The following is a 12,276-nucleotide window of genomic DNA, read 5'->3' as shown; positions in this document are numbered from 1 at the left end:
GCCTGTCTCTCAGGGTTTTACAGCCCGAGGGCAGGATATGGGCTGCTTTTGGGGCCAACTTACCTCATCCACCCAGAGTTGTATGGCCCCGGGGGGGTGACATGGGAAGGCCCCCCTGCTCACCTACAAGGTGTGGCCGGGGCAAGGGGCAAGCAAAAGGGGCTTGCCCTTGCCCCAGCAGGGGCTGGTCGCCTGAGAGCTGTATGGCAAGCTGCTTGCTTGTAGATAGTTCCCGCACTTAGGTTTCCCCGCTGCAGGTCGCTTTAATGGGTTTGTTATAGTTTAATAAAGTGGCCCTTTGTTCAACCCAAACTGCTATTGTCTGTGTTTTATTTTGCCCCTCGGCCACAACAGGAAACATGATACACTAAAACATAACTTATGAATGTGACACTTCTTTGTAGTTGCTCCTGTTTTCTTTATTGGAAGGGCTTTAGATTCTTCCCCTCTGCACCAGCATAACTGAGCCATGGTGAAACATTTCTTTTTAAAAGGGCTGCCAAAAAAGGATGGCAATTTTGACTCAAATTTTACTGGAGAAATTTGTTTGATTAAGGTTATTGGACATCAGTTCAATTTAGTGTTGCAAGAGTGTAATGGTTGTAGATCTAAAGCCCTACAAAGCAGGAAGGAGACAGAAGCAATAAAAGTATTTATGGTCCCTTATGATTTTGATAGTGGCTTTTAGGGACGGAGACTTGAAGGAGGGTGTTCCCACCCTGTCTCCATGTTTCAGATTACATGGACACTTACTCAGGAGCAGCTGCATCTGTAGCCATACCATTGGTTCTACACACTGACTGATTATCACTATAGTGGACAATGAAATGTGGCCATTGAAGTAGGAATACTTAAAGGCACAAAGCCCTTTAAAAAAAGGCAATCAGGGATGTCACTGTCCAGCATTAATAACAATGCTACAGTTGTAATAAGGACTTTAAAAACTTCAAATTCATCCAGATAGCGGTAGTTCAAGTGGTGATTTGGTGAAGCCATTGAGAATCTCTGTGTGGAGTAAAAGACCAGGGCCCTTTATGAGAAGATGCATTGCTTGCAAGGCAGTGGAGAAGACATGGGGATTGCTAATTTTCCACCATGCAGGTATATAGTTACTAAATGGGTTGGAGTGCCCAGCATAGGCTATGATGCAAGTGATCCACACTGCACATTTCTGTCTCCATAACTGCGCATCAGTAACATTGTCAGTTCCTCTCCCTCCAGCAATAGCCCTGAGTGGCCCCAGCAAATCAACTTTCAGATCACTGCTGATTGGATGTAGATAGGAATTTTCAGAAGCAAAGCAAAGGTGAGGTTGGACAAAAGGATGGTTGGCAGATTTCCGTCAGGAGGATATTCCACATTGCTGAACTTGTCATGTTAGATACTCACTTTCTGGTAAATACTATATGGGTTGGTAAATACTATACTATACATACTGTATACCCATTTCTGGGAAATACTGTACTATACACAGGGGACAGTTAATTGCTAACAACCTACCCCAGTAGCATATGGGTAGGCAATGCAGGTGTTTTTATAATGGTGTTGCATATTGGCAGCCATCAGCAACCATCAGCATTCTGGTCACCACATTCTGTACTAGCTGGAGCTTCCAGACTCAAGGGCAGTCCCACAAAGAGCACATTGCAGTAATCCAACCTTGAGCTTATCAATGCATAGACTGCAGAAGAAGTGTTTAAACACATAAATGTAGGAACCTTATTCACACAGTTCTTATGTAGAATATTAGACTTACAGAGAAATCCTAATCAAGTCTACTCAGAAATAAGTCCTACTTTCCTTTCCTCTCCCCTCTTTTTTGTCCTTCTCCTGTTGTTCTTTTTATTTTATAAAAGTGCTTTAAAAACAATTTAAAAAGAAGCAAGTCCTATTGAAATTAGTGTGGTTTATTCCCAGAAAGTGGGGGTAGGTTTGGGCCTTATATCCTTTTAAACAGGTCAATAATAATTAGGGCTTTTTATGTATCTTCATTGGCTTTTACATTTAGAAAACTGAAGCATGGAAGCTCATGTAGGAGATACCTTCTTATCAGTTGTTTCGGCCTGTTGTCCTGATTTGTAGGTTTAATCTTACTGATAAACCAGGCTTTGAATGTTGTCCCACTTCTGTTTTCAAGTAGAGTGGGGTAATGCAGATTAATTAAGAAGTAAAATTCAAAATTATTAGTATTATTTTACTGTGTAAAGTCTATGAGAAACCTGTCAAAGTCACACCACATCTGAAGTGTCTGTCAAACAAAACAACACAAATAGCAATGAGGCCAATTAAATATATGTGTGGCTTTTAGAAGGTCAGGAAGTAAACCCTAATTAATCTTCTCTGAATGTGACTTTTGTAGAATAATGACTATTCAATGACAACAAGAAAAAAGAAGTAGAGGAGAAAGCCATTGCTTAAGAAAAGTTTAAAATTTGCTAGAATTGCCTGATTGAGGAAAAAAGTCAAAGGGGTGAAGAACAATGTGCCCAGTGAAAATGTTTTAGTGCTTTGATTGCTTTTCATCAGAAACTCTTTACTGGCAACACTCTGGTGTCGTAATAGATGGCCACAAAAGGAACTAGGATATTATGTATATTTATAAGCAATTCAAGGAATAGGGCTAAGAAAAAGCAATTATAAAACCTGACATGCTTGTCACAGACCATATTAGCATTAGATGCTGTACGTGCACATTCAAGGATGGTATTTGCACACTTCTGAACACAGAAGCTGAAGTGGCTTGTCTGTCTCCTGCTTAACTACCTATGCAGCCCCTTCAGTCACATCCAGTGAAAGTATAGCAGTGGCTCCTTACAAACCTTGGTTTGTGTATTCGAAACTGACATTATGAACACGCCTCTCTGGACCAAATTCTTTTCCCTGATTATATTAACCATGATTAAGTTATGTTCTCCTAGTTTTACATTCAAGTAAATTAGAAGAACACAGATTACTTTAAGAACTAAAATTGAAAATGATTATTATTTTATTGTAGAAAAAATCCACATTGTAGGCTACAATCAGAGCTGGCCTTACTATGGTAGCTCCTTGTGCCTGAACAAAATGGGTTCAAGGTGAGGTGACTTTGTGGCCAACCAAGATAGACATGAGGCAAGTGTGGGAGGCAACATATGGATGCACACTCCATCCTGACTCCTGCTGGGAGCAGAGTCCAGACAGGCTATTAAGCTTACTCTGCCTCTTTTCCTGCTGTCTCAGTTAGGGACAAGTGAGAATTCTACTGAATTCGCATTAGCACTGGATTTTTCAGTGGTCCATATATTCTCCATCTTTGCGGAATGATCCAATTTGCTCTAAACTTCAGTGGCTTTCTTCCGATAATGGATTTCCCCCCCTGTATTTATCATTTGTTTCCCTGTACAGCAGTACAGTTCTCTCTCTCTCTCTCTCTCTCTCTCTCTCTCTCTCTCTCTCCCTCCCTCCCTCCCTCCCTCCCTCTCCCCCTCTCCCTCTCCCTCTCTCTCACCCCCACTTGAATAATCCACGCTCCTGACCTGGGATTCAATGATTCAAAGGCAAGGCTAGGGAGTCTCACCCACGTTAAGGACTCTCTAGGTTTGCCAAGGTGGGGGATGGGAGGCACTGAAAGCTGCTTTCCTTCTTTACTTTCCAAAAGGAGATAGCCAGTCTTTACTTGCTAATGTGAAACTGACCACCCTCAGTGAAAGCCCTTTCTTTTCCTTTATTGTTATTAATATCAATATTTTGGGAAGAAAAAAAATCAGTCCGATAAAAGCAACAGATAGCAGACAAAGGAGGAACGTGATACTGCCTGTCAGGTCAATGGAATGCTCTTGAAGTGGTATCGACCAGTGGATCTCATCCCTTGTCTCAGCACACCATAATCCTGCCCTAAGGTTATAGTATAGGATTAGTCGGTCAAGTAGACATATTTTTTCTCCTACTCCAAACTGTCCACTTGGTGTGGTGTGGCAGTTAGTATGTGCATGGGGGGTGTTTCTAAATCTTTAGACAACTTATTTTGGTCATTTCAGCAGGGTTGCATGGCAAAATGTAAAACAGACAGGTAAGAATACAGGTGAACAGTTTGAGGCACCTTTAAGGTGATGGGGGATTCCCACTCAAAGATGCATTTTTCCTAAAACCAGCTTCAATCCGACTGGAAAACTTAAGCTGCATTCACTTTGCAATTAAGCCAGGTTTATACATTTCAGACAGTCATTGCACATGTGTAGATGACTGTGCATGTACAGATGACAGCTTCATGAATTCTGGGGCATTGCAGGGGTGGGGAAACCAAGTGTGTGTCGGGTGAAGACATCACCGCTCCCTCCCTGATGTGCACAGCAACATGCAAATGCGACATGAAAAGCAGAGGGGGGATGACCTCACTGCATTTTAAACTGCTAATGTGTACATATCCTTTGTCTTTCATTAATCTTTTTGACCATAGCATGTACACAGCTGAAGAGAAGTACTTTTTCATGTCAAAAGGTTCAAACTGAAAACTAAACATTACTGTATAGGATTGCTTTGTATTACACAGATACCTGCCTATCTCTGTTATATTTTGATAAAGTTGATATTTAAGAAGCTTTTCTTGGGTATGCTTGCCTTTTGCCTTTTGCACCTGCGGCTTTCCAAACATGCAGTATGTACATATACAGAACTTTTCCCATATCTGTTATACAATGAATACTGTGACCCTATGAATCAGTGACCTCATAGTTTATCAGAAATTAGGGCTACATTCCTATGCCCACTATGCTGGAATAAGCCCCACTAGGTCCCTGGAACTTAGTTCTGAGAAGTCTTTTAAAACACGATGCATCATGTGCATTACAGTGAGGGAAGGGATTTAGAGGGAAGTGTTTCTAATACTGAAATCTCCTTGTAAAGCTGGATATGGGACCCTGAAGCTCTCTGGATGTTGTTGGACTACAACTTCTATCATCTCTGACCATTGGCCATGCTGACTGGGGTCATGGTAGTTGGAGTCCAACAACATCTGATGGGTTACAGGTTCTCAATTCCTTATGTAAAGTGTAATAAATAAAACAAAAACCCACATACTAGAGAAATCCCTCCAGTCATAATGTTTTCATTCTAAAGTTGCCTGAAACTTCTTATACGTTACCATTTTTGCCTAATTGTAACACTGCTGATCTAAACCCGTTCAACACAATCAAGTCCCTGGGTGTACAGCAGGAGCAAATAGGAGACTTCACAGGAGAGCCTGCAGTCCCTGGAAAAGACATGCAACTATATTACTGTTCATGTTTCTTATGCAAAGAAAGGAACACTCAGCTTCAAAATATAACATAAATGACCATGTTACAACTTGTAAATAGATGCTGTACCTTTATCTATGGGATCCCATAAGCACAGAATCATCAGAGCACACAGCGCTATTTTTCTCATGATACCTTTTCAGAGATCATGCAGTCTTTCTCTCAAACACACGTTTTGCAAAATGGAATTTTTATCTTACACATTCTGAGTTACCTCAGGGAAAGGCAAGAAATGTGCAGTCTGGTCCATGGTGCAATTATATATGTTGAACTGCAGAGGTCCATATTTCTGACTGAGATGACCTGAATGGAAAGAGTAAGATACAAGCCAGACATTATCACTGAAAGCACTATGCAAGTTTTTCATATAATGAAAATAAAATAATGCCAGCAGCTGTAGCTTGTAGCAAAATTCCTTTGACATTCTGTAGAAGTTAAAGCAAAGTTCTCCTTTACATCAGTAAGAACTACACACAGAGCTTGGAAAAGTTACTTTTTTGAACTACAACTCCCATCAGCCCTAGGCAACATGGCCACTGGATTAGGCTGATGGGAGCTGTAGTTCAAAAAAGTAACTTTTCCAAGCTCTGACTCTATATGCCTAAGGGCAATATACAGTCCTCATCTTGCAGAACATGATATTAATTGAGAAATATCAGGATCTGAACTTCTGTTTGGATTTTAACGTGTTCTAGCATGCTATGTCAAAAGCATTTCTCATGGTGATAGGCAATGCAGCCATGAAGAATAATACAGAAACACATCGTCTGTGCAAGTCACTGGACTGTAGTTGTTAGCTTTGATTTGTTCCCACCATTTGGTTACTTTCAGCTGATTCAACTTTTTTATTTTGAGCACATCTTCACTATGTTGTGTGAAATATTACTTCAAAGATGCTTGCTAAACTTCAGACAAATATTTACCAAAGAGTTCCAACCGCCCCAGGTTTTTATTGTGAAATAAATGTGGTGTTTTGATAGTGATGCATTCAGATACCCATCTGTATGACTTGTTCCCCAGTTCAGTAACAGAAAAGAATATTAAGGCTGCAATCCTATATGCACTTACCTGGGAGTAACTCCTACTAAACTCCATGGGGCTTATTTCTAAGCAGACGTATATGGGATGCACTGTAACAAACAAAAGAGGTTTTCCCCCCTTATTTCTAGCATATAAGTTTTGGCCTAATCACTAAGGTTTCCTTTAGAGACAGAATTCAGCTTGTTGAGTACAGTGTGTGCTAATTATACCTAATGACCCCAATCCAGATAAAGTTAGTTGTGAGTTACGCTGCAGTTCTAACCCCTATTAAATTCAACAGGATTAGGCCCCATCTGCACTATACATTGACAGCACTATTATACCACTTTAAATAGTCATGGCTTCCTCCAAAGAATCCTGGGAAGGGAAGTTTGTTACGGGTGCTGAGAGTTGTTGGGAGACCCTTTTCCACCTCACAGAGCTACAGTTCCAAGAATAGTTTAACAGCCAGTCTCTCTTTCCAGGAAACTCGGGGAACTGTAGCTCTGTGAGGGGAATTGTGGTCTCCTAACAACTCTCAGCACCCTTAACAAACTACAATTCTCAAGATTCTTTGGGGCAAGCCATGCCTGTTAAAAGTGGTATGATACCAGTTTAAATATATAGTGCAGATAGACCCTAACTTCCAGGTAGACATGGTTAGGATTGCACAGTTAGGCAGCAACCTGATGCACACTCGTTTCTGAGTACACTCCATTGCACTCAGCGGGGTTCCATATAAATCTGCATAGGATTTCGCTGTTAATGCCATTGGCTCACAAGTTGAACTTATCCACATGCAGAGGTCCAAAAATGTTTGCAAAATTGAGAAGCCAGATTTTCTCAGAGCAGCTTGGAGGGAGGGATGGAGAACTGAGAGCAGAGAGATCCTGTTCTCATTGTTTTTGATCTCTTTCCCCTTTCCTTCCAGCAGCACACATGGGAGGATAAAGGTGCTTCTTGCCCTTTTCAGCAACCTAGTAGCTAGGCCCATTTTAAGGCGCCAGTGACTACTTGGCACTTAGATATTTGTGTCTACCCACTACCCATTGTTTTCAACAGGACTGGGATCAAACTTGCTTGCTCCACTTAACCTGCTTATACTGAGCAAACATGGGAACTGTCACTATAGGTTGCAATGACATGGGTGCAGCTTATGCACAGGATCTCCACAATGAGCAGTCAGCTAGGTAGCCAGAAGATTCTTGTCTGAGCTTGGCCTAGGACTACAATATGGCTGACACGTTCAGACACACATCTGATAGCTAAGTTAGTTGGTGAGAAGGTAGAAGCATCAAAACGCAATAGCTATATAGGAGAGGTTAGAGGGCCCAGTAGAAAAAATATGCTGATGGTGATTGTGGAGTTACATAGAGTCAATAAAACCATACTTAGTGTTATGCACTGAATGTGTATGCATATGTGTATATCAGAGTGATTGATTAAATGGGGCATTTTGAAAATCTAAAAGTAGACTAGCTTGTCACATTCAGCCATCTATCAAGAGGTAACAAACCACATGTTATTGGGTTTGTATGATTTACAGTTACACAGTGGATTTATATTGGTTTCTATTATTACATTGTACAGTATGGGCACTGCAGGGGGGGCAAATTTTAGGATCTTCTTTGTTTCTTACTGGAAGCAAGGCCCACCAGTGGGTAGGGATGGGATCCATTGGCTGGTGACGGTTCAAAAGAATCAGTTTGTTGCTGCTGTTGTTGAACAATTGGGAGTAAGAAATCTTCACTGATCTATTGCAAATAACCAGAGATCTGCAATAGATCCTAACTTGCTTCCTGCCCATCCTTGCTGTATAGCATAAAGATATGACCTGGTATCGGTCTAGGAGGATTACAGCAAATGTGCAACACTGAGATGTGGAAGGAATCAGAGATGGGCATGGGAGCAGGATAGTGGCACTGTAGGAGCAAATTAGTTTCCACTGAAAATATTCTCTTTTTTTAAAAAAATACAGATCACTCATTTAAACAATTTCCCTTAAGAGAATATGGAAAATATCAACATTGTTTTTTTGGCCTGTGCTTATTGTTTAAAGAAAATAGTAACAATCTCTGACAACTTTTTTCTTTGTCAAGCAGATATTATTTTAAATTTCCGAACAACGTATGTCAGCAAATCTGGCCAAGTAATATTTGAAGCAAGATCTATTTGTATCCACTATGTGACTACCTGGTTCATCATTGATTTAATTGCTGCACTTCCTTTTGATCTACTTTATGCTTTTAATGTCAATGTGGTGAGTATGGCCCTTATATCCTACTAACTGTACCGATCTCAAGTGTCACTTTTGTGAATGAAAATATTGCTCTTTGCAGGCAAAAGAAAAGCACAGACTTGGATGTATGTGTATGTGTGTGCAGTACTCTTTAGTGCAGCTTTTTTCTGTTCCAAGAATGTGAAGTGCTTTGACTTGAAGTGCTCAAGAAGCAATTTGAAAAATAAATGTAGTAGTTAAAGCAGAGCCCTAGTTATCAAACTGAGGGGAAACACACACACCAGAGCTTTAGATGTGTTGTATTTTATATATGTACTACATTTCAAACACTATACAAAAAACTATAGTCATTTTTTTAGGTCCTCCATGTTCAGGAAATAAGCCCTTCCAAAACACCAGTGACTGAGGACGATTTAGCTCAAATCTTGTACTAGGGCAGGGGTGGGGAACCTGTGGTCCCCCAGATGTTCCCAGACTCCAGCTCCAATTACCCCTGACCATTAGCCATGGTGGCTGAAAGTGATGGGAGCTGGAATCCAACAACATCTGGAAGGCCACAAGTTTCCTATCCCTGCTTTAAAACGAGTTATGTAAGGCAAGTGGAAATATTTTTAAAAGTAGATAAGTTATCTTTGAATGTTTAAAAAGTTGGAAATGCTTATGCTGTCCAGCGTATTATCCATTATTTTGTAGAATCAATCAAACAGGTTAGTGGCAACCAACTTAAGAACCATTAATTTCATTGCTATATGAATGTAATTAACTTTCTTGTGTCAGTGTCCTTGTATGTTATTTTTTCCCCCAAGAGATGTTGGCAAGTGGAAACAAGCTTGTGAAACCTCTAAGGTTCATCAGCATTTCCTGGAAAACCTGGGGAAAATGTTGAGTCAAGGCCAGTTAAGTCATATTCTTGGTATACACCCAAACATTCCCAAGATCATACAAAAATCCCTTCATTTTCAGATTTTGCATCTAAGTTCAGACACACACGCCACACATACTCATTTAGATTGTGAGGTAAATTGGAAAAGCAGGATACTTGCCCAGTACCTAGATGATGTTGACTCAGCTCTGTAAACCAGTGTATCAGGGGAGATTATGCAAGTTTTTCTTTCCTAATGCCCTAATTCTCCCCTGTATCTAAGCATCTCATGCACAATGCAACAATGTCAATTCACTCAGAAAATTGTTCTTCCTTAGGCAACCATGAACATTTTGCATGTGGATTAAGACTTTCATGAAGCCAGTTTTTACTTTGGGGAAAAAATCATTTGGAGATACCTTATGAAGTGCTGGATTATTTTTAATTGGCAGTGTTATATATTTATATATATATATATATTATATATTATATATTAGATGTGAGAATGCTTTTTTGTAAGATTCATGTGAACTTTTAGATATATTTTATAACTGTTATATTTTTTGTTTTGTATATGATTCACTTTGTTTTCATTTTATGTACATTGTTTAGAGATTTATTGCTCAATTATGTTACTTAAAATGTGGATTATTGTTCTTATTATTAGCAACTGTATTAAATGTAGAATTTATATTGATTTTCATTGAAATGTAAACCACTTTGAGATTTTTTGAAATATAAAGTGATATACAAGTTAAATAAATAAATATGTAGAGGAAAAGGGAAACTGAATGCTGGCACAGACTTTGCTCTTTTCAGTTATGGTTGTGTCTTGAGGTAATTCTGAGCATTTAACAAAATACTTTATTTGTAGTAATTTAATAATTAGCATAGGCTATATACTTTCATTTGACGGTTTTAAAGCAGAAGATGGAGAAGACTGAACAGCCTTCTGAGAACATGTGAAGGCAAAGTCTGAGGTTCATTTACTGAAGTTGACATACCTAAGAGAACACACGGTCTGCTTACTTTGGTATAGTGAAGAGGATGATCCCTACCCATGGTCAAATCAGTGTTCCTCCTATCACAAAGCAAGGCTTATTGCTTCTGCCTTTAAGCATTCAGCTGCTATCATTATCATCATCATTGTCATCATTTACATTTGTCAGCTACTTTATACAAAAGAAAAAGTGTCAAAATGTCTTAACTTTATAAAATATAATAAATAAAAACAATTTTAAACCAGAAAAAAAAACTATGAACAATATAATGAGTTAAAAAGTACCCAAGCCCTGATAACTTTAACAGCTAGAGTGATTAGGGTTATTTTGTATAATTAGTATGTTGGATGATAAAGTGTTTCCAGAATGACTAGAGTGCAGGTGAAATGCTGTATATTTGAATTCTTCTGTAGTGTATTGACCCACCTGGCTTGCCATATCAGGAATTGCCTGAGTCAGTGCTTGGTACGGATGAGATCTGTTAGCTGATGCCGCTTTGAAAACATTCCATCAACCCAACAGGCAATATCAATTTAAATTCATTCTTGGTCCACTATCTACTGCTTTTACCAATCCAATTTTTCCCCTCTCCAAAACTTTTTATATTGATATTTTCTTTCAAAATACTAATTTTGAAAGGAAATATCCATAAATAAAAGAAAATATTGATATTTGAAAGAAAATATTGATATTTTGAAAGATATTAATATTTTGAAAGAAAATATTGATAATTTGAAAGAAAATATTGTTAATTTGAGTTTCACCATCACTGCCTACTTCTCCACTGTGACTGAGGCTAGTCAGTTTTCACATTAGCGAGAAGAGATTGCTGTTTTCCTTTTGGAAAGGAAAAGAGGAAAGCAGCTTTCAGTGCCCCTCCCCCCACCTTCTTGTTGGCAAGCCTAAAGTCAACCTGAGTGAGACTTGGCTTGCTTCCTCCTGCTTAGAGTTTGGATTATTTGAGTGGTGGGGGTGGCACACAGAGAGGGAGAGAGAGAGCTGTACTGATGTGCCTTGCTGTGCTGTGCATAAAATCAGTGAAAGAACAATATATTTGAGGGAATATTCAAGGAGAAAAAAACTGTCAGGAAAGTTAAGCCACTGAAGTTTGGAGCAAACAGGATCTCCACAAAGATGGAGAATATGCAGGCCACTGAAAAACCTGATGCTAAATCCAAATTCAGCTGAATTTTTGCACATGCCTAGCGCTTAGGCACTATGCTTTTCGTTTCAGTTCTGCATTGTAAGCAGCCTCCTGCAGCACAGTATTTTCCTTCACAGACTTTCATCTAAAGTAATTCAAGTTATACATCCTCTCAATGGTCTGCACTTCATGATACTTTTCACACCCCATAAAATAAATCTCCTTTATGTAATTACAAAACCCTTTTGCTTGCTTATATCAATATCTTGTTTTCAATCTCTATGCCAGGAATTGTATGAAGTAGAAATCCATCAGTCCTGTATCTGAAGAAGAAGGCCCTTGACTGTAAACTCATGAAAAATCACTTTGCTAGTGTTTATTGTGCCACAAAGCTTGTCATTGCTTTTGTTTCATATCATTTCAGCTGAAAAGCTTAACCTAACTAGTCTAAATTGGTTAACCATAAAGTGAAATTTAGCTGGCCTTGTATTTGTGAGCAAAGCAAATCTAGCCAGGCACAAAATACAAGTGCTGACTCTTTATTTTGTCCTTCTAAATTTATGGTTGTGAAAATATAATTTCTGTATGTATTTCAGAAGGTATTTCAGAAGGTATCTTACAGTGACAAAATGAACACTGCTGAAGGGAAAAATTTGGAATGAATAATGAGAAATAATTACACATGGTTTATTATAATCATTTGCAAAACTGTTATCACATAATTTTTAAAAAATTGA

The 12,276-nt window shown here is 39.0% G+C and overlaps 1 protein-coding gene across 1 annotated transcript in view; it reads left to right on the top strand.

The window, feature by feature from the left end:
• Positions 1 to 12,276, top strand: part of KCNH8 (potassium voltage-gated channel subfamily H member 8) — a 287,892-nt gene that overhangs the window by 174,635 nt on the left and 100,981 nt on the right. The window contains exon 6 of the mRNA XM_061586828.1: positions 8,396 to 8,553. Within this exon, the coding sequence (XP_061442812.1) occupies positions 8,396 to 8,553 (158 nt within the window). The remainder of the gene's footprint in view (positions 1 to 8,395; positions 8,554 to 12,276) is intronic.

This window comes from Rhineura floridana, chromosome 10 (assembly GCF_030035675.1).
Source record: "Rhineura floridana isolate rRhiFlo1 chromosome 10, rRhiFlo1.hap2, whole genome shotgun sequence".
In the NCBI taxonomy this organism is placed as follows: Eukaryota; Metazoa; Chordata; class Lepidosauria; order Squamata; family Rhineuridae; genus Rhineura; species Rhineura floridana.
The sequence above is the reverse complement of the archived record's forward strand: the minus strand, read 5'-3'. Positions and strand labels throughout refer to the sequence as shown.